The sequence below is a fragment of the Lissotriton vulgaris genome, chromosome 2_1 (assembly GCF_964263255.1).
Source record: "Lissotriton vulgaris chromosome 2_1, aLisVul1.2, whole genome shotgun sequence".
Classification (NCBI taxonomy): domain Eukaryota; kingdom Metazoa; phylum Chordata; class Amphibia; order Caudata; family Salamandridae; genus Lissotriton; species Lissotriton vulgaris.
In genome coordinates, this window is record NC_141687.1 from 90496129 (window position 1) to 90523694 (window position 27566).

At 49.1% G+C, this 27566-nt stretch overlaps 1 protein-coding gene across 2 annotated transcripts in view; it reads right to left on the reverse strand.

The window, feature by feature from the left end:
• METTL16 (methyltransferase 16, RNA N6-adenosine) overlaps positions 1 to 27566 on the reverse strand; it is a 499291-nt gene that overhangs the window by 250990 nt on the left and 220735 nt on the right. For both annotated transcript variants that reach the window (XM_086954516.1, XM_086954515.1), the window contains exons 4-6: positions 22228 to 22368; positions 14737 to 14852; positions 13685 to 13827 (exon numbers count right to left, since the gene is read on the reverse strand). In XM_086954516.1, coding sequence (XP_086810642.1) covers positions 13685 to 13827; positions 14737 to 14852; positions 22228 to 22368 — 400 coding nt within the window. The remainder of the gene's footprint in view (positions 1 to 13684; positions 13828 to 14736; positions 14853 to 22227; positions 22369 to 27566) is intronic.

Genomic DNA, 27566 nt, shown 5'->3' on the forward strand with positions numbered 1-27566 from the left:
ATGAAAACCTACACCCCTGCTTTGGCGGAGACGCTAGGGAAGGTGCCCTGATTACCAGCTTAGAGCTTACATGCGGTCTCAAGAGCCCTTCCCGCTTAGGTTTCGACAGTATTTTAACGGACAGTGGACTGGCCTCAGATTCCCAACGCAGTAGGGTCTGCCTAGCGTAGACCACCCGAGGGGCAGGGGTCCTGGCCCCTGGGCCCGACCTGGCGCGGACGGGCGCAGACGGGCTCGCCTTTGGCGCGCCCGCGGTGTGCCCACAGCGCGCGTCTGCTGTGCGACGGCGCTGCCATTCCCTCAAATAGTAATCACCCGGGAAGGCCCGCCTCCAAGAGGAGCACAGCTATAGGTCAGTAAAGCCCTCCACTTAAGCGGCAGCAGCCGTGGTGGAACGGGGCGGAAGACCAGAAGCCCAGAGCCCTCACCCAACTATACTTGGGGAAAGAGAAACGTTTTTAATTTTTTCCTGAAACAGCTCTCCTGAGTCTCCATCCGGAGCTCCGTCGGGAGGGCATTCCATTGTTTAGCCGCCAGTAGTCGGAAAGACCGACCACCCATCCTGGCCTTTTTGATAGTAGGAACGCACACCAAGCCTACCCCACCTGACCTCAGCTGACGTGTGGGAACATACGGGGACAGGAGTTCAGACAGATACAGAGGGTACTTTCCCTGCAAGATCCGGTGGCAGACGCAGAGTGCCTTGAAAGTGACTCTTTCTTTTATCGGGAGCCAGTGTAGCGCAGCCCGAGCTGCCCTAGCCGATGACCTTCTCGGGTGCCTCAAGATAAGGCGGGCGGCTGCATTCTGCACTCCCTGCAGACGGAGCAAGCATTTGGCTGGTGCGCCTAGATAAAGAATGTTACCATAATCTAGGCGCGACATCACCAGCGCATGGACCAGAGTTTTCCTAGCCGCCACGGGTAGTAGGTCCAAGGTTTTACGCAGGACCTTCAGAATCCCGAAGCAGTCACCTGCCACCCTCCTAGTTTCATAGTCGAAAGAAAGGCTGGGGTCCAATCAAACTCCCAGGTTTTTTGCCTGCACACAGGGCGTAGGTGTCACCTCCAAGTCCTGGGGCCACCATGTCGATGACCACACAGTCGGGGCCCGACTCACCACCGGCACCTCCGTCTTGTCGCCATTCAGCTTCAGGCAGTTCTTAACCATCCATGCAGCCAATTCTTGCATGCATGCCCTGAAGCTGGAGGCAGCTGACTCCGTTGCCTGGGTCAGGGAGACCAACTGCGTGTCGTCGGCATAGGATACGACCCTGATCCCAAACCCCTATGCAATCTCCGCCACAGGAGCTACATAGATATTAAACAGGGTTGGGCTCAGGGTCGAGCCCTGCGGCACTCCCTAGTTCAGCTTGATGACCCTGGAGTAGTGTTCGCCATGTCTCACCTGGAAGCACCGACCCAACAGGGAAGATTTTAGCCAGTCCAAGGCACTACCAGACACTCCATCCTTCTTTAGACATTGCACCAGCGTGTGATGAGCTACAGTGTCAAAGGCGGCACTTAGATCCAGCAGGATCAAGGCCGCAGTTTGACCTGCATCCACAAGTTGCCTGATGGATTCGGTGGCAAAAAGCAAAGCTGATTCTGTCGAGTATCTGGCTCGAAAGCCGGACTGGGTGGGGTGAAGAAGATCATATTCCTCAATGTAGGCCGTTAGTTGTGCATTCACCACTTTTTCAGCCACCTTTGCGAAGAACGGCAAAAGGGAGATAGGGCGTAGGTTGTCTAAACGATCTAACCCAAGGTGAGGTTTCTTAGGGAGCGGCAGAACCACAGCTTCCTTCCAGCATCCGGGGACGCAGCACGTGCCAAAAGAAGTCGCCACCAAATGTCTTATGAAGGGCTCCAGGCATTCCGAACTCCCTTTTAACCTTTTCGGAGGAGCCGGGTCCCTAGGGGATCCAGACTTAATGCTACTACAGATGTTAATCAGTTGTTCCGGGAGGGGCATCCTCCAGCCTTCCTCCCTTCACCACAGGCTCTCTATCTTCCAGCCCCACCTCCACACCCCTTGCCACTTCCGGGAAGGTGGAATACATTTTTTCCACCTTCTTGGAGAAGAAGTCAGCTATAAGATTACAGAGCACCTCTGAGCCCTCGACCGGTGCTGCTAAGCTGGTGATAGAGGTTAACTCCTTATAAACCTTGAAGAGCTGCTGGCTGAATCGATTCTCTCCAGAAAATGATCAGCCTTGACCCTTCTGATTAGTTTATGGTAACTCCTTAGCTCCTCTTTATAAAGCTCTTTCCCCTGCTCTGAGTAGTCTATCCTCATAGCGCAAAGCTGGTTGCGCCAGGTAATCCAGTATGCTGGACACAAAGCCTTTGGCGTGACCCGGTGGTCTGTAAATTAGGACCCCCTTTACAATGTATCTTTGGTCCACCGCAAGTGTGAAAGACCCTGCCTCGCAATCGGGCAGGCTAATATACTCTAGCGTGCAGTGGACGTTGTGTTTATAAATAATTGCAATACGGACATTATGGACATAGAGCTTTTCTGAGCCGCTACATAGAGTCCAGGACAAATAAAGCTATGATCCAGATTTAAATCTTTTGACTCCGGTATCAGAGAGAGCGGCTACCTGGCCTCATGCAGCCTGCTTGTGGACCACGCTAGGTGGCACATGCATGCTTCTGCAGTGGGATTTGAGGTCTAAGTACAAAGGGAACATTTCAGATCACATTCAGATGTGAAGGGAGACTGCAAAAGACCTGCTATGGTGGCTGGTAAACCGCAATTGAACAGGTGGCAAACCCCAATTCCTACCCAGACCTAACGGTTGGGACAAACGCATCATTGCTGGGTTTGGGAGGGGGTCATTTGGGAGATGTGAAGATCAGAGGGTTCTGTTCTGTGGTGGAAGCCCATTTCCTGATCAACTTGTTGGAAGTGCGGGCACTTGGTACTGAAAGTGTTCCTCCTGTCCATCAAGGGGAAACAGGTGCAGGTTCTCACAGGCAGCACTAATGTCATATGGTACTGCATACTGCAACAAAAAAAGGCTTGAGTCAGGTTGTGGTTTCTGCACCAGGAGAATCTGCACCTTTTGAAGTGGCAGAATCGTCTGGGCATCTCCCTGATAGTAGAACACCTAACAGGGTCTTTAACATGCCAGGGCGGACAAGCTTAGCCAACCTTGCCCAGTAAATGGCGATCTTACTTGGATAGGTCATAGGACGTCTTTCAGCAATAGAGAGAACTTTGGCTTAATTGTTTGGCCACATTGGAGAATGCAAAGTGTTCATGCTTCTGAGCCCCGAGGTTCCAAAGGATGCTCTTGCTTGGAGCTGTCTTTCACTTGGATTGGAGCTTGGGACTCTTGTACGCCTTCCTGCCTCTACCTCTCCTGTCTAGAGTCCTGAAAAATATCAGTCAAGACTGGACCCAAGCCATCCTTTTGGATGTGTACTGAGTGAGAAGTGTGGGGTACCCAGAACTTCTGGCTAAGAGTATATGTCATCCGATCAGGCTGTTCGTTTGGGATGAGCACATGATGTCCCTCCACCAAACATGTTTATGTGGTACTCTGTGATTTTTTTTTTTGCCTTGTGTTCCTCCCTCAACAATCAGCCTTTACAGCTACAGTTTGCGGACATTGTAATTTCCCCCTTCTTTAGCCCAGCAAGGACTTGATATGGCAACAGTTAAAGGAAAACATTTAGCAAGCACACCATTATAGTGATCTGAACACTGAACCTTGAGCATATGAAAGCAGAAAGGGCCGACAGATAGCGCTTATCTGACTACCCCAAGACCCTACAGTGCAAGGGGCAATGCAAATTGCAAGTTTTAAAGATGTTGACGCCTTCATACTAATAACACTGAATAAACACGGCCTCAGTAGTTTTGGTGACAGGTTTGGTGACTGATGGAAATTGTGACCTGGATAGGCAGATTAACTGGCTTTACTTAAACCTCCAGGATTGGCGCCAAAGCGTCTTAAGATTGTGTGGGGTCCCAGACAACTCTGCTGAAAAAGTAAGCTAACTCTGAGCAGGAGAGCAAGAGGTTGATGAATACAGAGTGCTAACAGATCGGTGCACCAGATTTTCCTTGCCCAGTCTGAGTCCATCAGAATTAACAATGCCCAATCATCTGCACCTTTCACAGGCCTTCAGACAAAAGCATGACTGGCAGGAATGCTAACAGCAGACCTGAGACCCAATGAACTTGAAGGCATCCCCCACGAAAACCATTTGGATGGCAGTATATGGAACAATAGTGAAGACGCTTCCTGTTCTTGACCATGGTGAACAAATCTATGAATGGAATCCCAAACTGGTGAAAGTCGCCTCAAAACAGACTAAGTGCACCTTGAGTACGTTTCTGTGCAGATGCTGCTCTGACATGAACCAAAGACCTATTTTGTCCTGCTGCAGAGGACAGCAGCTCATCAAAGAGTTGTTTGCGACCTTTGTGGCCTCAACATGACAGGGTTGAATTGGCAGCCCTGGGTTGGAGGGGTCCATCTACCAGTAAAGATATGGGTGCACAGACTATACATATGTGCCTGAGTTGAGAGGCTTTTACAGGGGCGAGGCTATTGCTAACTCAGAGACCGCTGGAAGGGTCTCATCTGTCATCTGGCTTGGGGCAACAACAGGATCCATGAGACCTTGCAGAGCTGGGAAACATTAACAAAATATTTGCAATACTCTGAAGGGGAGGCAAAGGCCTTGATGTGGGTAGTGTTAAGCACCTCCTGATATAAGTCAATCCAGTGTCATCTTAAGAATTCTGGGTGCCCCAGTGCAAAACATACTTTAGGGGCCTCTAATTGAAATAACTTTGCAGTTTATTACCCATCTTCGGCTAATTCAATTTCCATGATGCCAAATAAATATAAATCAATCAAGCATTTGTAGAGCACACTTAATACCCGTGAGGGTCTCAAGGGGCTTGGGGGAGGGGGGCCGCTACTGATCGAACAGCCAGGTCTTGAGTAGCCTCCTGAAGGCCAGCAGGTCTTGGGTCTGTCGTAGGCTCAGTGGGAGGGTGTTCCAGGTCTTGGCGGCGAGGTGGGAGAAGGACCTCCGGCAGGTGGTTGTTCTTCGGATGCGCGAGACAGTGGCGAGTGCGAGGTCGGCGGAGCGGAGCTGGCGGTTGGGGATGTAGAAGGAAAGTCGTTTGTTGAGGTAGGCTGGGCCGGTCTTGTGGAGTACCTTGTGTGCGTGGATCTGGAGCTTGAAGGATATCCTCTTGTTGACGGGCAGCCAGTGCAGGTTTCTCAGTTGGGGGGTGATGTGGCCGTGGCGTGGTACGTCGAGGATTAGTCGTGCCGAGGTGTTTTGGATGCGTTGCAGTCGTTTGATGAACTTGGTCGGGGCTCCCGCGTAGAGGCTGTTTCCATAGTAGAGCCTGGGTGACTGTTCTTGTATCTGTCGGGATCCAAAAGTAGATCTTGCGGAGCATGCGGAGGGTGTTGAAGCAGGAGGAGGAGACGGCGTTGACTTGCTTGGTCATGGAGAGCGTTGAGTTGAGGATGATTCCCAGGTTGCACGCGTGGTCGGTGGGTGTTGTGGCTGCCCCCAGTGCCATCGGCCACCAGGAGTCATCCTAGGCTGAGGTTTTGGAGCCGAGGATGAGGACCTCCATTTTGTCCGTGTTCAGCTTCAGTCGGCTGGTCTCCATCCACTCTGTGACGGCCTTCATTCCTTCGTGGAGGTTGGCTTTGGCAGTGATGGGGTCCTTGGTGAGGGACAGGATCAGTTGAGTGTCGTCGGCGTAGGAGATTATGTTGAGGTCGTGCTGTTGGGCGACGTGTGCGAGCAGAGCCATGTAGATGTTGAACAGTGTCGGGCTGAGGGAGGAACCTTGGGGTATGCCGCAGACGATCCCGGAGGCTTCGGATCCGAATGGGGGAGGCAGGCGCTCTGGGTTCTGCCGGAGAGTAAGGAGGTGGTCCATTCCAGGGCTTTATCTCGGATCCCAACGGCGTGCGCATAGTGTGCGGTGGCAGACGGTGTCGAAGGCGGCGGAGAGGTCCAGGAACATGAGGGCTGCGGTCTCACTGTTGTCCAGCAGTGTCCTGATGTCATCCGTGGCGGCGATGAGGGCGGTCTTTGCTGCAAAACCCTGACTGGGAGGAGTCCAGGATTCTGTTTTCTTAGAGGTATCGGGTTAGCTGTCTGTTGATGATCTTCTCGATGACCTTGGACGGGAACGGGAGCAGCGAGATGGGCAGAAGTTCTTGAGGTCTCTAGGGTCTGCCTTTGTTTTTTTGAGTAGGGCGTTGATCTCGGCGTGTTTCCAGCTCTCTGGGAAGGTCGCAGTCTCGAGGGAGGGATTGATGGCGTTGCGCAGGTGGGGTGCGATGGAGCTGCTGGCTTTGTTGAAGAAGTGGTGCAGGAATGGGTCTGACGGGGAGCCGGAGTGGATTGTGCTCATGGTCTTGATGATGTCATCGGTGCTCACGCTGGTCCAGGCTAGCAGGGAGTCGTGGTCAATGGTGTGCGTTGAGTCTGTTGTGTTGCTGTCTGTTGGGGCTGTCTGGCTGTTGAAACTGTCATGGGTGTCTGCTATCTTGCACTGGAAGAAAGTTGCGAGGGAGTCGCATAGGGCTTGCGATAGCGGGATATCGCTGGTGTTGGAGCTGGGGTTGGAGAGTTCCTTCACGATGTTTAAGAGCTCCTTGCTGTTGTGCACTGTTGTTGTCGAGGCGGTCTTTGAAGGAGGTCCCCTTGGAAGTCCTGATGAGGTGATGATGGTTGCAGGTGGCGTCCCTGTGGGCTGCGTGGCTGTCCGGAGCCTGTTCGCTGTGCCATTTCTTCTCTAGTTTCCGTCAGGCTCGCTTGGAGGCTAGGAGTTCTGGGGTGTACCAGCTGGCCCTCTTGCTGGTGTTTCTGTGGGGGGACTGGTTTCTTCAGAGAGGCGAGGATGTTGGCGCAGTCGTCGATCCAGAGCCTGAGGTTGTGGGCAGCGTTGTCGATGTTGGAGGGTTCGGTGGGTGGGCTGAGAGCGAGTGTTGCATGTAGTTGATCTGCATTGATTTTTCTCCATTAGCGGCGAGGGATTTGTTGGGCGCGGTGGTGTGTGGTGGGTTTCTGGAAGGAGAAGTGGATGCAGCGGTGGTCGGTCCAGAGGAGTTCAGTGGTGTGGCTGAAGGAGACGTGGGGGCTTGCGGAGAAGATGGGGTCAAGCGTGTGGCCTGCGGAGTGGGTAGGCGTTGTGACGAGTTGTGTCAGTCCGAGGCAGACAAGGTTATCAATCAGGGTTGTCGAGTTGCTGTCGTTGTTGTTCTCCAGGTAAAAGTTCAGATCTCCGTGGAGGATGTTATCGGTGGAGGTCAGGGCGTGCGTGCCGATGAAGTCGGCGATGGAGTGGCTGAACTGGGGTCAGGGTCCGGGGGTCTGTAGACGAGGGTGCCTGTGAGGGAGGAGTTGGGGTCTGTGTGGATCTGGAAATGCATGTGTTCGGCGGTGCTGAGCGTGTCGTCGGTGCTGGTCGAGACCCTGAAGCTGTTCTTGTGGACAATGGCGATTCTTCCTCCGACTCCGTTGGTGTGGTCTCTGCGGGTGAGCTTGTAGCCATCTGGGACGGCTATGGCAATGTTTGGTGCGGAGGAGCCGTTCATCCAGGTCTCTGTCAGGAACGCGATGTCCAGGGATGATGTGTCGAGCAGGTGTGTTTGTGTGCGGAGCGGGTGTTCAGTAGGATGCATCGGAGGTGGTTGAGGTCTTTCTTGGCAAGATGTTTGGCGGCCCTGAGGCTCGTGTAGCTGCAGTTTTGACAGGTGAAGGGACCATGTGTGCGTTTCGGGCGGCCTCGAAGCAGGTGTGGGTCCGTCCGGGGCTGAGAGCGTGGAGTGGGCTGGCATCGTAGCGGTGGTGGTCATCGTGGCGGGTGCGGGGACCAGGGGTTCTGGCGCTGGGGGCTGTCCAGGCACGGACCGCGGCAGACGGGCTTGCCTTAGGCGCACCTTCAGCGTGACACCGGCGCGGCCGGGCAGTGGGCACCATATATGGGGATGTGGGAGGTAGGAGCAGCTGGGAGGCAGGAAGCAGGGACAGCGAATGGGCGGGGACGCAGCGGCAGGATTGGGAGTAGTGAGGGCACCTGAGGGCAACCGGGCTCAATCAGGGGCAGCGAGGGGGAAGCAGAAGGCAAAAAACGGGCCCAAATCTGGGCCAGCGAGGGGGAAACAGAAGGCAAGCAACACGGGCACAGACAAAAATGCAGGCAATACAGGGAACAGACAGCGACAGACATACAAAACCTAAGGTCTACCACTGGCCACCAGGGATGAGGCGCGGGGGAGGGCCTCGACCTCTACAGCAGCTGCAGCGTCAGGGCACACAAGGCAGAGCTGTGTGGTGGGTGAGCGGCCTATCAGCAAGGTCAAGAGTCGCTCTCCTCACCGCGCTGCGGTCGCCATATATGGGGATGTGGGAGAGAGGAGCAGCTGGGAGGCGGGAGGCAGGGACAGCGAATGGGCAGTGAGGGGGCGGGGACGCAGCGGCGGGAAAGGTGAGGGCACCTGAGGGCAACCGGGCACAATCAGGGGCAACGAGGGGGAAACAGAAGGCAAAAACAGGCACAAGGCAAAAAACGGGCACAAATCAGGGGCAGCAAGGGGGAAACAGAAGGCAAAAATGGGCACAAATCAGCGGCAGCGAGGGGGAAACAGAAGGCAAGCAACACGGGCACAGACAAAAATGCAGGCAATATAGCAGCGGCAGCCTCAGAGCACACAAGGCGGAGCTGTGTGGTGGGGGAGCGACCTACCAGCAAGGTCAATGATCGCTCCCCCACCACATCGAATAATACTTTAAAGACTGAGATACAGAAATCGACTGTGGTGAGGTATAGAGAGTGTGAAAGTGAAGGATGGGGGCCCTGGGCAATTGCCACCTTTGTCTATGCCCTAAAACCTTTAAACTGAGTGGGAGAGCGACAGGATTTCGGAAAGTTGATGGCAGAACCCAGGTTTTAATGGAGTCATTGTCCGCTATAGATTCTGCTTGACCAGCAGTGGGGATTCTGCTTTCACCAGCTAGTCATCCAAGTATGGGAATATATGGACCACTGTCATAGTAAAGTTGCCATTAACTACCAGCACCTTCATACAAATGGTAGGACTGCACACTGGTAGTGCTGGGATACTACTGTGAACCTCAAGTAGCACCTGAGAAGTAGGAGAATTGGAAGGTGAAGAAGGCGGCCTCCATGAGGTCCAAGGACGCCATCAAGTCTCCTTAGTTACAAGGCACCAGGACCTGACTCATGGACAAACCCTGTCGGATGAACACGTTCAGGAGGTGGAGATCTAAACAACATCAGCCCTTCTTCCATCAAGAAATAGAGAGTGTAGAATGCCTTGCCCCTCTTATCCAGAGACACCAAGTCTATGGCAAAAAAAGGAAATACGTCTGCCTCTAGGATTGAATTATGTATTGAAAAGCACATTCTGAAGGAAGGAGGATATTGTGAAGTGAAGCAGAGGAAGGAAAGGGCATAGCCACGGAGGATTAACTAGACCTACTATCCGTCATGATTGCATCCCAATTTGCGACAAAATGAGAGATTTCCTCCCATCGGAAAATGGTGCTCTGACAGGGTAGTTATAAAGGTTTAGAAATGGCAGAGTCCTCAGAGGATGGTGAGAACTGGATCTCCTACTGCAGCTGTTGATGTTATACTGTAGATCACTCGTGGCCCAAAAGGAGTGGTAAAGCTGCTGTGATATTTGGATGAGTTGATATAGTTGCCTCCACAACGACTGTACTGTTCTGGAATAGCCACAAAATCTACAGTAATGCTGGGGAGGCTAGGCTCAAAGAGTCCGCCACAGACATGCTGTACTTAAAATGTTACTGGAAGGAATCCCCCTTCGGTATAGAGAGTAAGGATGACTAGAAGTCCTTTGATGGGTTTATAGGAAGTTTTATTGTGAATAGTACTAAAAAAAATGGAGCATTTCAGAAGGAACCAGGCTATTACACTCTACAGGAGGTCTTCAATATAAGAGTACTTAGACTGAGACTGACTACTCAGTTGCCCAGCAGTACTGTCTGACTTTGACTACATCCCGTCCAAGGTCTGATGTTCAGGACTATCCCAGAGGAATGCCTTGAAACAAAGTGATAGACTAGTTGACTCTTTTCTCTTTCGTTAGGATCGTCACCAACACCCACGGTTCGTGCAACAAAAAAAGCGGAAATGTGAGTGAGTGTTTTCCTTTCTCTGAACACCCTTCTCCCTTTCTTTTATCCTTGAAAAGGTTCCTTTCGGTCGATAAGCCCCACCACCAACACAAAAGTGCAACTTTCCTGTGGCCACGGCTTAAACTCAGAGCAGTGGCGTCTAGGGGCTGCTCGCGTTGTATACTGGTGTAATTTTGCCAGCCTTCTACGTCCCTGTCTTCTTCTTCCTCAGCAGCGACTGAGGATAAGTTGCCCTCCTCTACAGTCCTCGTCCCAGGCGGTGCCAACCTCCGTTTCTTGCTCCACCTCCTCATGTGTGCCGCTCCTTTACCTTTGATCTCCCCACAACGCCGAACCGGTGTTCACCTGAAGTTCTTCTTCCCTACTACTTTGCTCTGACGATATTTGGCGTCCCCCGTCAGAAGGTCTGTAAGGGATTCCTCTGGTCTCCCTCGTAGGCCATTTTATACCTTCTCTTCTAAAATCAACTTGCCATGAGAAGGCATGTCCAGACGCGAAAAAATGGGCATCTTCAGAGATGCTAGTGGAACGCATCCAGGCAAGTTGATACAGATTGTCAGCTGCACCAATATATCATGCAAAGATGTCCGCAGAGTGAAGGCCACAACATCATGATCTGTTTAGACACATTTTAGACCATCACTTTCCGAGTCAGAACATATTTTTGACATATGATCCGGCAGGCTGACAACTGTACGTTTTTTCCAACTCCCACAAGCACGTACGTATCAGCAAAAGAGGCATGTGTCATTAGCAGTGTGGAGGGCCAAACTGTCAGAGGAAAAATGTTTTGACCTAAGGAGTCAAGTTTCTTGGATTCCCTGTTCAGGGGTGCTATTGAAAAGGCATGGTGATTCCGCTTAGGCAGCGAAGTCTGAACAGACAGACTCTCTGGTAAAGGGTGAGAAAACACAATGAGAGTATCATCCGGAGCAGGTCTATGGCATCTGGCACTTTGTGGACTGATAGGCAAGAAATGGGATTCTCACAGTCCAACCTGTTATGGTCATTGAAAGGAGGAAATGGCTCTGCTATTGCTGTGGAGGACTTCAAAATCTGTAAGAATGTCCGACTTTACTTCATTGAAGGGCATGTCACCTTTATGGCTTTTTTAAACCTTCCACTGGCAGTCATAAATAATGAGATCTCCTCTGAGGTGGGCCCAGTGGGGTCGGGCATATTACTTCCTAGTGACATATCCAAGCCACTGACATTTTATAAATCAAGATCTATGTCAGCATCTGTATTATAAACTGGAAGGAGATTTGCCGCTTCTGTGTCTGCATAGCCTATGCATCCGTAGCCTTTACTTTCCATGGCTAAGACATCTGAATCAGAGTAAAAAATGTCTTCCAAACAGCTGAACCTCTGACCCTGATGAAGGGCTCTTTGCAGGATATGTGGTTCAAATTAGACAAGACCTTCTCTGTTGCCATATCGATAATTGTGTCTTGAAATCTTGGTAAGCACCTAAGTCCGCTCCAGGGACAGCATTGGCGCCAAAGGAATGCCTGAAGGTCTGGGGGAAACTCCGTAGCTAGGTTGATGTTTGTCTCAGGCGCCAGAGCATGTAGAAATGTGACATCAAGAAGTGTTGGGGGCTGAGTCATGAAGCCCAAAGCACAAAAGTGTTTTCGCCCTTGGGATGTAGCAAAGAAGAAGGTGGACAATACCTGAATATATCCAGCATTGCAAGCTGAAAGTCACCGACCTGCATTGGGGTCAGCCAGAGGGCCAGTAAACTCTGGCCTCATCTTTTTCGACACCAAGGTCTTATCGGACAATGAGGGAGAGTCCAGAGTCTGAGAACGGTGTCAAGTCTTCTAACAGTCCCTGGAGAGTAACTATTTCCTCGAGGAAAAAGAGGACTTTTCCTTTATATGATGCTTTTTTTTATTTTTTTGTGGGAAGATCTCTTAAGATGAAGATTCCTGGAGGCTAAATTAGTTTTCGGAGACGGCGAGTGCTTTGGCATCTCCGTACAGGTCTTAACCAAAAATAGCTTAGTATAATACGGTCCTTCTCCCTGATGGCCTTTAGGTGCACGAATGACGCTCAAATCAGCATTGTGCTCCTGCTCCAATCACAGGCACGACATTCAGATCCCAGAGAAATGTTTTTTGATTATTTACTACTAGTATGAGGAATTTTGCAAAGATAGCTGATCTAATCTCTGTCTGAATGCTGATGAATTTACAAAAACACAGTGTGCCAGATCTTGCCCAATATCCTTCGGTGATGTCACATCCAGAGATGGAGTCGCTGCTAAAGCTCTAAGGCACCACCAGGAAGAACTGGGCAGCCACTGCTGGGGCGAAGTTTCTGGATCAATCAGAAGACTAGAGAGGAGAATTCCAAAGGTAAGGAATCTATGGGGAAAAATATCCATTAGAACCAGTAAACTGGAAACAGCTAGGAGGATGGATTGTTAGGGACATAAACATCTGTAAAATCTGAGAACCTACCCTTCGGGAATGGTGGAGCCCGAACCCTACTGACTTGTCGTTTCCGGCTTCTCCACAGAATAACGAGTGGGAGCGCGGAAACGAGACTGCCAGCGAGTCCGAGGAGCCCTTTAAGTGGGCGTCAACATCCACGGACGAGGCCCCGGCTCTACACGACGTCACTGTGACCACATTGGTCAAAAAGGAGGAAATCCTGTATACCGGGTGTGGAAACACCGCGGAAAGGAAGGAGGGAGCTGGAGAGACGGAGAGCAGAACAGCCGAAGACGGAGACCGAGGAAACGGAGCTGAAGACTTCAGAGGAGCCGAAGGAGGAACCGAGTCACGAGGCGAGCCAGGAGGCCAACGACCCTGCGGACCGCCGTGCCACACTCCCGAGGGAGGAGTGTGGCTGTCACAGGTACGGCGGCGTTGGGCGGCCTGGGTGGGCAAACGTAATGCTAGTGCATAGAGCGTCAGTATACCTTTTGTTCCCGTTTCATTGACCCGTTCCACTCCCCTATTCTACTCCTACCCTCCAAACCCCCCACTTTTTACCTTCTCAATCCCACCTCTCTTACACGGAGCTCTGCAATTATTATAGAGTGTCACCGGGTGTACACCTCACACTCCCTGGGCCCCTGGGTGCAACCCTAATAGAGGACTGTGTCCTAACGGCCTTCCGTCTTGTTGGTCTTTCTCTTACATGTGGCAAGCCCCTCGGTGCCTGGAGCGAAGATCCATATTCCGGGGAAGGAAACCGGTAGAAGACCAGCGCCACGGACCCCAGTACCTTTGCACGGGAGAGACTGACATTTAGGACCAGAAAGACGTTTGTTACCAAACCCTTAAGATCCTTAAAAATAAAACCATCGTTAAACCCTACAGCTGGTGTCACGGTCGTCCCTTCACCCACGTCCACAACATCTTAAGACTTTATATTTGAAACTGTGTTGATCAAGCTCTGGGCTACTGGGGTAAACCCTTAAAAGCTGAGCCATGGTTGGAAATCCTGAATTCTACCCCAAAAACCTTGTTCTTGTCATCACTTACCGCAATCTTCTCTTGAGCTGCAGACTGTCGTGGATGATTCTCTTCACAAACTCCAGTTCTCCGCCTTCAGCCATGATCTCCGTAATGCCTCCAGTGTTAACAGAACTTGGAGGAGGTCTACGTGGATTTCTGGAGTTTTTCCCCTGTCCAGGAAACAAGATATTATATACATTTATAAATTAAGTTCTTTAAACAAAATGCTATTATACTAGAAGGAAAAGGGAAAGTCTCAGTGATAATGTAAAAGAAGTGATATGCGAGCTATAGTTACATTTCCTGTGTTTTAATAGTTCATAGATGGCTGTGCTTTAGGCCCAATGAAAGTCCAATGCATTGGGCTCAATGCTAGTGCAGTGGACTCTGGCTCTAGGGGTCTGCTATGGTGTGATGTGGTTGTCCTTTACATGAACCAACTGAAGAGAACATGCAAAGAACACTACCATAAACAAAGGAATATGCTGAATTCCTTAGTCTCAAGCACAACGCGCACAACTTCTTCGGCTCAGATGACTAGGGTGTGGAGGAATAAAGGATATATGCCCACTGCATGGGACACATTTTTTATGCCCTAAGTTCAGCAATATATCTGTGTATCCTAGTGGGCAGATATGACCGGGTGATTTCAGTCCGAAGAAACTTGAATCGTACAATGGCAGTACTGAACTATGGTTCCATCACAGCTTAATGGTGAGGATAACTTTAGTTGTTCCACCAAAGAGAATGTGTACAAATAATTGTTTACCATGGTATTAAACATGCAAAAATGCTTTTTTTATTCTGAAACCAGCAATGTTCATTAGCAAAATAATAATAAAATATAAACGTTGAAGACTGAAGTAATAGAACGTGTAAAGCATATGTTTATCTGTTCTGGTCTCTTGAAACAAAAGATGCTTTCTGTCACCCAACTCAACGGTACTCATTTTATCACCTTTGGAGGGACAAAAGACTGAGATGACTTGACAGGATTCCAAACTGTGATCAACAGGTCAGACAGAACTCTGGATTGGGTGCTTAGTCCACTGAGCCACCAGACCTATAGAGTACACTACCTTGGCTTCTAGCTGGTTGGCAAAAAAAGGGGGATTGCACATGCAAAAGTCATACACGATCTCAGACTCTTCCTTCAGTGCATCCATTAGCAGGGTCTTCTGCGGCACTTTGACCACTAGGAGAAAAAACAAAGCTGTGTGTGAGAGTTGGCTCAACAGGCACAAAAGGAAAATGCCAGTCATATGTAATTAAAGGGTCATTTTTGCAACACAGTCTGCATGCCTTAAATTTGAATTTAACTCAAAATCCCCAGGTCTGTACTTCCAAGGCACTCAATATTCCCAGGACATGTTTAACCAGCCTAGGCTGTTTATCCAGAATCACTTTGCATTTCAGAACTTCTTGGTATACTTTTACCATTGTAAGGATGGGCCTACAATGTAAAGTCAATTCATTGCTGCTGGCAAAGTAGGCAGATTGACTGGTGGGGTCATACACATTATGTGGCAACCTTGGGTCTAAGTATTGTAGGTTGTCTACACCCACCACAGTGAGCAATCATGCTTATAGAGGATACGCATAGATCCAAGTGTACAACAGTGCTATTCACTAGAGCAGCTTTTGAATCGGTTCCCTGATCTTGTCATTCTACTCATACATGTGAGATATTCGTAATGCAAGTTGGACTTGGAGTTATGAGACATTTTTGCAGTGGTTTTGCCTCACCAAGCTCAAGCTTCCTTCCTCAGTCTCATCCCCCCAACAGATATTATTCATCAGAAAACATGAGGAACTGGAATGTAGGACTACTATGTACAAGAAAATCACAAACAGGCACTCGATACTGCCTACACCCAGGTCTACCAAAAACACTGCCTTGTGGAAATTCAGTCACATAGTCGCCTATGCCAAAAGCCCCAGCAGCAGACAACAACCAGAGGATGGTAAAGAGTGGGCAGGATAATGAAGAGGAAATGGCAGGGTGCATTGCAAGACCCCATTCCAAAGCAGGACTGCTTGCAGGTGGAGCAAGAAAAACACTGCACTCCTGTACATCCCTCGAGGTGTGAAAATTATATCAAGTGTGCATTTAGTTGGTTCCAGAAATGGAGTAGAGATATGGACAAGGGCAGGCGGTAGCAGAGATAAGGCTGCGCCTTGCAGTCCAGTGAAGTTCTAGTGCACTGGCTGTCTTTTGTTTAGCAGTGATAAACATGGCCTTGCTTCTTGTACTGCAATGGTAAAATCTGGAAAAAACGAGATAGAATTTCCATCGAAGGACAAAGAGGACTTTTATCGAGCCAGGCAGAGAGAGGGCCTCATTTCAGTCCCTAAAATTTAAGAGGCAAGCACTGACTGGTCTAGCTGGTGCCCTTGACGGCTGTTTATTAGGGAGCTCTCGCTACAATCAAAATGCGGGAGAAAGCATCAGCACCAAAGAGTTACTAGAATGCATTCAACATATTCTGCCAGTCTGCCCATACTTGAAAATTCTGGCACTCCCACTATTCGTAAACTGTTTTTGGGGGAGTGCCCTTCAAGATCTTCATTTTTTGTGGTAAAATATTTTCGCACTTTTTCCATATGAGAAGCGATTCGCCCTTTGATGCTACTTAGTCTATTAGATATACTAGGTTCTCCCTCCTGTAGTCTGATGTCATGTTTGTAGGATATGGTGTTCATGCAGGTGTCTTGGGTGTACATCTTTGCTTCCATAGACATTACGCTGCTTTGCACTGTCCGAAGGATAGCCCTTATGTCCTACTCTCTGCTTTCTCCAGCACTGTATCTCGCTCCAGACGACTGTCAATCCGGCGCAAGCACTCATCCAGGCCTCAAATTGGAGCATGGTTTCTTTGGTGTCTATTTTGCTCTTTTACGAACGACTCCGCTTTGCTCCAGCGTAATTGAGGGGGTGCACTGACTTATGGATCAGTGGATGAACATGGCACACCGTGGAGCAAAGTCTCTCTCCTCTGCCTCTCCAAATAGTTTCTGTCAATATCATGCCCGGTGGTGCTCTATGGAGTTGCAGGCTGCTGGCGGAGTGGGAGCTCACGTTATAGTCTCCTGGCTCGGCTGCAGGTCTGCATCACCCCATGAACAACCTGCGTGAAGTACCGGAGGCACAGGGGATGAGGGCATGAGCAAGGTCCCAGTAGATGTATTTCCCAAGGCGTAGAGTAAATTTAGCGCATGTATTGTGGGCAGTCCTTTCGCTCTATCAAAGCCCACTGCAAGGTGTAAGATGTAGCAGGCCCGGACATTACCTCCTCCTCCGTCTCGTCTTCCAGGTTGCCCAGTGGTACTCACACAGGTGCTCGCAGCCCAACACCCAAAACACTTCAACCCACTGCCAGAACGTCTGACACCACTAGTCTCCCCAAAGGCTTGTAGATTCCTCTTTTGGGGGCAGCTCCGGAGACTGTTCTGCGAGGGATCTGCCCCCCTCTCAGTCTCAGCGGGCAGCTCCCTAAGCACAGTGCTCGTGTCAGACAATGGAGCCCCAGGATGAAAGCTTCACACCCCAGCTGGCCTGTGTTTGCAGTGCGGCCCAGCCATTAGTCTCGCCAGGCCACTATCTTGGAATCATGTGCGGTCGCGATTGGCACTGCTAACAGCAACATTGGGTGACAATTCTAGACTTAAAATGACAGCATTCAGATTATGCCAGATTGTAGCCGCCAGCCGCCAAAGCCTCACAGGAGTGTGGCAAGTTTGTGCGCGGTGTACAAGGCACCCCCACTGGTTGTCTTTGGGGCTCCATTCAAGGTGTGATAAAGCTGGGGGCTGAAGAAACAAGCTCTAGGTGGGGCTAAACCAGAAGAGCCTGTTACTCTTGCAGCCAAAGGAAGGAAGGCCCGAGGGGAGTATTAACTACACAGGAATGTATGGAAAGAGAGGCCTAGTGTCATAAATACACTAATAACTACCTGTGATCAATAAAAAAAGAGAAAACAGCACAAAGCGACTCTCCCTAACTTTGCAATCCCACAGAGAAGGGTGAGATCTCAGAGGAGAGAAGTGTCACTCAGGCAATGGGTCGAAGGTGCAGCTCCTAAAGCCAATGCCTAGTTCTCTTGGTCAGATTCAAGAGTGGGAACAGCCTTTGTAAGCCCAAGAGATCCACAACATGCAAGGACAAAAAAAGCTCTCTACAAAGAAGGGAGTATATGGAGATAAGTAAATCACATAGGAAAATGACAACATTGGTGATTCCTTGCTTAATGACAGGGGAACAGAGAAGTTGATGCCAGCTGCCAAGCAAAATAAAGAGGTTCAGAAAAGGTGTGCTATTAACTGTGGACTTGTTTGAAGGTTTTAAATGTTCCGAAGAGAGACCTATATAAAACCATTTAAGTGCTACTTAAGATTTGTAATTATGGGTTGTGAGGGAATGTGGTGTATTATATGGTGTGGTGGCGAGACTTCACCGTGCATTACACTCACAATACCATCTTGTGTCCATTCAGGCTCATCTGTGAACTCTTTAGCTCAACCCCGGCTAGCAGTGGCTTAGAGCAGCAAGACAAACAAAGAATCAAGTGTAAAGCATTTAGTAGTATCAAAACAATGAAATATAACAGAAACCCGACACCAATTTATACAAATTGATCTTATTTGTATGAATTTTTTTACACCATAATGAACAAAATACACCAGAAGGTTCCAGAGATTTAGATTTTTAAGTAAATCGTAAATCACTGCAAACTTCTAACAATCATGGGTAAACGTAAAGGTAAGAAACTTTGTAAAACTTTTAAAGAGTTGTGTTCAGCTACTCCAGCCTTCAATGGGTGACCAACTGCACCTTGTCACAAAAGCAGTTTCAATCTTTGTTCCAGGATCAATGGGGAAACCGCCATAGACTTTCACGGAGTGGTCATGATGCAAGATATATAGTATACTGAAGATGCTGTGTGGTCAACGGGGTGGGGTTGAGGGGCTTGCTGGGGGACTTGCCTCGGTCCATAGTCCAGTTAGGGCGACTTTGGCCACAGGAGTCGATGTCAATTAAATTCCTGGTCTAGCAAAACTGGAGTTGCCACTGGTCTACTGCTCTTCGGTCACAGTGGTTCCCTTTGGCGAAGACTAGTGTCCGTCTTGTGCAACCAAACTGCACCCTAGCGAATCTTTGAAGTCAAGAAGACTCAGGTGCAACTTTTGAGTGTTGGGATTTGGTCTTCCTGGCTGCACATAGGCGGTCACTGGTGATCAAGCAATTGAGTCGCCTGACTTGTCAAATCGGTTGGGGGGATAACCTTGAGGAAATTTTGGGATGTAACCCTACTAGAATATGCTGCATCTGCTGGGAAATGCATGCTTGTTTATGGTAATGTATCCACAATGAAGAACATTGACGGTGGTTATTTATCCCATTACTGAATTGTTATGTCAGACCGATTTATTGCTGAGAATATTTTGCTGCACACAAACCCTATCTTATCTGAATGTTCCCAGAGCAGAGATTTACATTTTGTATGTCTTTGCAGTTAAATTAAAAATCTAATGGAAAACATTGTCTGTTTAGATCATGAATAAGAAATGGCTCACAAAGAATTAAACCAAGCATGTCTCTTAACTCCCCTATCTAGTTGCAAGGGAGGGACATCTGTGCTCACCTAATCAGCAGGAAGACCAAAATGGAAGCACTCTATATGCAATTGTGAGGGGAAAGGGCATATTTTTAAAACCATTAAGTAAGGTCCTGAAATCTGTTGGCACCAAAAAGGTGTGATGTGCCTAAATTGGCACATCACAACTAAAGGCCTACACTACAGCACATGTAGTTTCACAATTCATCAATGCATGACTCTTTATCCAAGTAGGGCAATGTTATGTTATGTTATGCTATTAGTTTGTATGAGCGCGACAGCTGCCCCAGCAAAGAGGCGTCCCGGCGCTAGCGATCAATAAAGGTGGTATAGATGGAGCGGGCCAAACAGGGCACGAAGCCCTAAGAAGAGGAGAACAGGAAGGTCTTCACAGCTTTACGAAAAGCAAGCAGATTCCCAATACTGCGGATGACAACCGGAAGGGAATTCCAGAGCCTGGCTCCCAGCACCCGTAAAGAGTGTCCACCCATACGGCAGAGCTTGCTTTTAGGGACAATTGCAAGGTGCTGACCAAGGGAGCGTAGATTGCGTTGCGGGACATAAGGAGCCAAAAGAGGGCGCAAAATGGCCGGGCTCTGAAGCTTGAGAATTTTGAATGCCAGACAAAGTGCCTTAAATTTAATACGAGATTCCACTGGGAGCCAGTGCAATTTTTTTAATCGTAGTTCTGGCAGAGCATCTCGGGGGAAGACCAACCAGGGTCCTTGCAGCCGAGTTCTGAACTCTCTGAAAATGGGCTACTTCAGTTTTGTTGGCACCTAACAGTAAAACGCTGGCATAGTCTAAGCGTGACAAGATGATAGCTTGAACCACAAGCTGACGCATAGCGGGTTCAAAGAAGCCCAAGATGGGGCGGAGGCTCCTTAACAGGCCTACACAAGTAGCAGCCACTCTCTTGGTGTGGGTCTGGAAGCCCAGTGAGGAATCCATCCAGACACCCAAGTTTTTCACTGAAGCCTTAGGAACAGGCATCAGACCCAAAGAGGGAGGCCACCAGTGCTCGTTCCACAAGGCCGTATTCTTCCCCAACAGCAGAATCTCCGTTTTACCGGCATTCAGCTTGAGACAGTTGTTGGTCATCCAGTGAGCAACTGCAGCTATTCCGTCCCTAAATCTTATAGCAGCGACAGATGGACTCTCAGAGAGTGTGACGACCAGCTGAGTATCATCAGCATATGATACCAGTGTCAAGCCCCACTCTCTGGCAATCGCTGCAAGTGGCTGCACATAAAGATTAAAAAGGGACGGGCTAAGTGCTGAGCCCTGGGGGACACCCTGACCGATATGGTGAGACTTGGACAGGAAAGGAGGGGCAGTAACCCGAAAAGATCTGTCCTGAAGGAATGACCGGAACCATTCTAGGGCACAACCCCTAATACCAAATTCCTCCAGGCGGCAGAGCAGGATCCCGTGTGACACTGTGTCAAAGGCAGCGCTGAGATCCAGCAGGATCAGCGCTGCACTCTGACCGGCATCGAGGATCTCTCTGAGGTATTCGGTAGTAGCCAACAATGCAGATTCTGTGCTGTGGCCCGGTCTGAACCCATTTTGAGATGGGTCCAGGATGTCATTTTGGTGCACAAATTGTTCAAGCACAATGAAGCCTTGATCACAACCTCTTCAAATCTATGGGTCTAATAAAATTGTCAACCGTGCATTTCAAAAATGTAAGCTACCTGCTTTAGAAAACTTGTCTAAAGAGGGATGTCCAATTCTTCTCCGCGAAGGTGAGGGTCTTTCTGACCAAGAAAGGAATCTAAACTTTACTAAACAAACAAGTCTTTCATATGGTGTCAATGGTATAAAGATTTGCTAGCGGGACATCTGTCTGGTCTCTGCTCCCCACACACAACTTTCCAAAGTCACTCCCTACAGAAAACGTTTCAGAGGAAACAGAAGGCACACCACAGAATACTAACTCAAGCTGGTTTCTAAACATATCATTTGGGAAAACTATCACTGCACAAATTTGAACCTACTCTCATCATGAAGAAAAGAAGATTATCTGGGGGAAGAGCCCTGATGTCTTTTGGAAGCAAAATGTCCTCTCGTATCAGAATATACCAATACACCCTTGTTTTTCTGGACTTTGTCTGGCCCTACAGTATGATATCCTTGAAAAGGTCCAACTACATTGCTTGGGGGGGGGGGGGAGGGGGGGGGGGGGAGTGCAGAGGGAAAGACACACTTCCCAGATCCATTGGAAGCCTTTGGGGACCCCTGGGATTTTCCAATGAGGAACCGTGAAAAGGTCAGAAGGTGAGAATATTAATGTATGATAGGATTCAGCCAACTCAAGGAGCACTCAAGAGTAGAAGCCATTACAGATTTGATACCTCTGGTGAAATACGTTCATTGGTGGATACAAGACACTGCTCTTGGACGCAGTTGTTTTGCACCCACTGGCAGACATCTAAGAGGTCCCCTCTCTCCCTTGCAATCTAGGAACTGATGGCATCTCGCCCACTCCCGCCCCCAAGTTTCAAAAGACACAAGTGCCTATATTTAAGGTGAAATTTGTGAAATCCTAATACGGAATTAGCACAACCAGTAGATGGAAATGAAGGTTAAAAAAAGTGGGACACATGGAGCACCATGGCATCCCAATCTACCAATCTAATAATTAATTGTAAAATAATAGTGCAATGAGAATACGATCACGTATCCACTACATGAGCAGACCATGTGCAAACCAGCCTACTTTCTGTCAACCTTTTAGGTTTCCAACTGCAATTTACATGGGCTGCCCTGAATTGTGTTTTTAGACCCACAGAGCTGTCAACAAACAAGATAATAAGGACACAATAAAGAGGCCTTTAAGAAGCATCATCATGTTGACTTTAGTGAGGAGAGGCCAACGTCAATGAAAGAACAGAAGGTTAGTGTGCACAGATAGAAGCAGGAGAAGCTTGGGGCTCAGTTAATTTCATGTACCTTTTATGAGGTCAGAGAGGTTGTTCTGCTCCACATTTTTCTTGGCATAATTGAAGCACATGTCGTCTACTTCTGTAGCGAGGAAGAACCAGCCGTTCAATGTGGCTCCGAGCAAAGGGTAGATGCACGAAGCTCCTGTACCTGTGGGAATCACAAGAACGCGGTGAGAAATGTTCAATAAATACGTCATAAACGTGTTGGCCATGATCAGGCTACCTCACCCTGACTCACTAACAGCAGTCAACTAAGGCACCAGAGGGACATTTAATTCTACAAAAGGCAGAAGCACAGATTACTCTGAAGGTCAAAAAACTAGTCCTCATACCCGTAACATGGACTATTACTACATCTTTAACATTGTGAGCCGCTGGCCACCACTACAACACATCATCCCTCGCACCATCATCAGACCAACTCAGAATCTCCTCTCGTCCCTCGATAAACACCAGCTCACATACATCTACACTGTAAAAACTCACACATTGCCCCGCAATAACCTTCTACCGAAATGGGTAAATACTAGCCCTGTTTGGGAAAGTAAACAACCAACCTCCCACCTTAGCAAGCTTATGGCAGACCTCGCCAAACACCAACAGCACTATGCCAGCACAAAACGCATATGAACAAATGAGGGCAGCATGACAATGAAGTAAGACCAAACTCTATGCATTAAAGCCCATTTTATCCTGCCAGCCCAGTCAGTGGCAACGACACCATCCAATCCTCCAAAGCTCAGTACACAGCCTCCAAAGACTCCACTACAAGTGGCAAGTCAAGGAGAACATGCACAGAAAGGTGAAAAGAAACAACTTTCCTTTTGCCTCCTGTTCTCTAGAAGTTAGGCTTGTTTTCCCCATAGAAACAAGGGGTGATGCCAGAGGGCCGCACCTTTGAAGGGGGAGTGGGTTTTGTTTTCACAGTGGCACTGGAAGCTACTGGATGAGCAGCACTGCTCCACAATGAAGCCACTTTCCATACTGATGTATTAATACTAAGGATGCATCACAAGTCTTTGGGGTGTAGATTGGCACAGCAGCTATCTGCTAGACCTATTCTTACCAACTTACCAATTCTTTAAACTACCCAGAGAATGGCCTTTGGCTCCTCCCAGGGGAGTAATATTTGCTCACTCATGCTATTAGCTACATTGTGTATCATTCTGCTCTTCCAGTAAGTGCTTCCGCTGGAAAGAGTATTTTACATCAGAGACGTGTGCTCAACACTTACATTGTTTGTTACATTCAATTCTATATCTCCTATTTGTATTTTATACAAAAACCAATCCTTTACTACCAACATTGGCATAGCCAGTAGGGCAGGTTTTAATGTGAATCAGCATATGCGAATCAATACATTTACATATGTTGGCACATTATGTCAAATCTATTGCCTTTACTAATGAGTAAGAAATTGTTTTTTGATTCTCAAGCACAAACCACAATCCTTGTTAGGGAGAACCACAAAACCCACTAAATTAACCTGTACTCAACCTTCTGGTAGCTTGCACAAAAGCAGTCAAGAGTAACTTAGAGGCACTGTAAAGGGTATTTATGCCTCACACAAACAGTAATAAAGTGAAAACATAACAAGATACCCTACACCAATTTAGAGAAATGGAGTAAAAAATCATTCATAAAATGAGACCAGAACAACAAAACTCCAATTAGGAGAAATGGAGATATGCAATTTTAAAGGTTTAATTAAAAACAACGCCAAGAAGCAGAAATCGCCATCTGTTGGTATCTGGTCATACTTGACTAAGAAAAAGTCAAAGTCACGAGTTTAGGCAGACTGCGACAGAGTGTGGATGGTACAGGGACCAGAGTTAGTCATGCTGAAAGAGTTTTCTTCTCAAAGTCTGGTGCAGAGTTCAAAACTTCAGGATGTCACAAGAGGTGCTCAACTAATGCCAGCCAAAGGTCCAGGAGCAGTTCAGCTGGGAAGTTGCAGGAAGGCCTCATGAACTTGTTGTGTCCCTGTAGCTCAATACAGGAGGGCAGCGAACTGACCCTTCGAGTCACTCAGGTTAGCCTGGGATGAAGGGAGCAGGTACAGTCTTCCTTCTCAGAGAGCAGGGCAGGCCTTAAGCAGTAGGGAAGTCATCTGAAGATCAAGGCAGGCCTCAAGCAGCAAGGAGGTCCTCTGATAGCAGTAGGGCAGTCCTCCGGGGGAACAAGACAGGCCTCTAGGGGAACAAATCAGTCCTACCTCTGTAAGGTCCACAGGCCCCTTGAGGGTCTAATGAGGCAGCATCAAAGAGTGGAAGCCAAAGTCAGATTCTTTTTTCCCAGCATCTGTTTATTTGGTGCTTCATGGTCTTCCTCTTGTCTGTATATTTTTTAAGATCCTTGTTAACTTCTGCTCGCATCATTTCCTGGGGAAGCGGGTGTGTCATGTGAATCCAGAAAATTCTTCAAGCTGCAATACTATTCCTACAGGTAAGTAACCATTTCGTTTTGCAGTGTGAATCTTGTCTGGATTCACATACTATGCCCCGATTTTGTAGCGGTTTTCTGCACTGTGGCGGCTGGGCAAGAGAGGAGGCTGAGCTTGTACCCAAATGTTTCAGTACTCTCTGTCCCACTTGGGCCTCCCTGTTCATCTGCACGTCTATGCAGCAGTGCCTTGTGAATGTGTACTGAGGAAAAAGTAGCTGCCATACATATGTCATTTAATGGAACATTTGCCAGGAAGACTATTGCAGCTCCTCTCTTGCATGTCGAATGGGCTCTTGGCTTAGTCTCTAGTTGTATGCCAGCTGTCTGGTGACACATCTGGATTGGTTGAGTAATCCATCTTGCAATGGTGTTCTTACTGACTGGTTTTACTTTGATATTGTCGGAGAATGATACGAAGAATTGTTTTCCTTACCCGATTGGTTTTGTTTTCTCCATATAATACATTATTGCCCATCAGGTGTCTAGTGTGTGTAAGGCTCTTACAGCCAGAGTCTTTGGCTCTTGGAAGAAACTCAGTATTTGGATTGACAGGTTTATGTGAAACTGGGATACGACCTTTGGTAGGAAACGTGGGTTGGTCCTCTTAACTATCCTGTCCTTGTGTATTTTCATGCATGGTTCCTGAATGGTGAGTGCCTGCCAATCGATGTCATTGCAATTAGAAAGGCGGTTTTAAATGTGCTCAATTTTTAATTGGCCTTGCCGAAAGCCTCAAAGGGTTTTTTCATCAGTTGGGTGAGCACTACACATTTAAGTTCCTTGTAGGTGTTGGGGCACTCCTTGGTGGGGCTATACTTGTGGCCCCTTCCATAAATCTTTTAATACATGGAGTAGTGAAGAAGCTTCTTTCTATGTATCCCTTTGTGTATGCCTTTATAGCTGCCAAATTCACCTTTAATAAAGCATAGGTTAGCTTCTAGTCTAGCAGGTGTGTGGGGTATCTGATAACTGTGGTGTCTCTTGTCCCGTCTCTGGCACCACTTTTGTATCTCTCCCAACTGGCTGTGTAGCATTTTTTTGTCAGTCTTCTTGCTTCGCTGAGGACTGCTAAGAATAAAAAACATGTTTCAGACTTCTCCTTCTTCAATTGTACACCATACTTGGCTGCAGCCCTCTTTATTAGTTGGTTGAACATGGCAATATTGTCCGGATGCGAAGGACTCAACTTGTGTTTATTCCCATCTCCAGGTAATCAGCGTCTATGTCCTGCCATTGTGTCTCGAGGAATTCTGACACTTTAGTATCTTGAACAAGGCCCGGGACTCTGGGTCCTCTTCCTCATAGAAGATCTCCTGATCCTCTTCTTCCGGTGACTCTGGGGTCATTTACGGATCTAGTCCCCCCTCTCCCTCTGAGTCTTTGTCTTCTTGTATGTGCTATGTCAAAGCTTTGGACGGAATCCTGACCGGCGACCTCTGACCCTGCTCTCAGGGACCGGTTGCTCCACGCACCACGCGGCCCCGCCCGTGACTGCGCTCGCGCTGCTCCCGCTGCTGCCCTGAGCCCGCCCTGCTGGTGAGCTTGTGCCGGCTCTGCCCCTTTGCTGTACCCGTTGTGCTCGTGACTCTCTGGTTGTTTAGTCCCCTGCTTCTGCTCTGCCCCTTTGTTGTTCCGTTGTGCCTGTGACTCCTTTGGTTGTTTAGTCCCCTGCCTCTGCTCTGCCCCTTTGTTGTTTCCATTGTGCCTGTAACCCTCTTGGTTGTCTAGTCCCCTGCTTTCCCGCCTGTACACCCTCCCCGCTGCTGCCCCCCTGCGGCCCCGCCCCCTTCTCTTCCCGTGCCAGCTCGCTCCCGATTCGTGGCCCCGCTCCCGCCTCCCAGCTGCCCCGCCTTCCCACTTGGCCATTTATGGCGGAGTCCGCGCGTACGCGCAGCGTTCACGCGCAGCGGGTGCGCAGGTTGCGCGCCAAAGGCAAGCCCGTCTGCGCCTGGACTGCGCCCAGCGCCAGGAACCCTGGTTCTCGACGTTGACAACGCACCCGACAAACCTACGACGCCGCTACCCTCCGCGCACTCGACACCGGCCGGAACCCCGCCAGCTACCTGGCCGCCCCGAAACGCACCCACGGACCCTTTACCTGCCAAGAGTGCAAATTCACCTGCACCCGCCCAGGTCCAGCACCCGCCAAGCCTACCACCAGCAAGAATCACCTCAAGTGCAACCTGCTCAACACCCGCTCCGTCCACAGACACACAGTAGAACTCTGGAACCTCCTAGACACAACAGCACCGGACGTCGCCTTCCTCACGGAAACCTGGATGAACGCCTCCTCAGCCCCCGACATCGCCATAGCCGTACCAGACAGTTACAAGATCACCCGGAAGGACCGCACCAACCAAACCGGAGGAGGCATCGCTATCGTCCACAGAAACACCATCCGCATCTCGACCAACTTGGAAGACACCCTCACAGCCGCCGAACACCTGCACTTCCAGATACACACCGACCCAGGACTACCCTTAAAGGCACCCTAATCTACAGACCCCCGGGACCACGCACTCAATTCAGCGAAGCCTCCCGAGACTACATCCTCCTAGGAGACCTCAACTTCCACCTGGAGAACAACAATGACAGCAACACCACCACCCTGTTGGACAACCGTGCCAACCTCAGACTCAAGCAACTAGTGAACACCCCCACCCACTACGCCGGCCACGCTTGACCCGATCTTCTCCTCCAGCAAGCACATCTCCTTCAGCCACTCCACCGGACTCCACTGGACAGACCACAGCTGCGTACACTTCTCCTTTAAGAAAACCACAACCCACCACCACCCGCAACAGGCCCCCGCAGAAGCTGGAGCAAGATCACCGCCGACCAGCTCACCACCTCCCTCAGCCAGAACCCTCCCACAATCACGACGGACCCCAACGAAGCAGC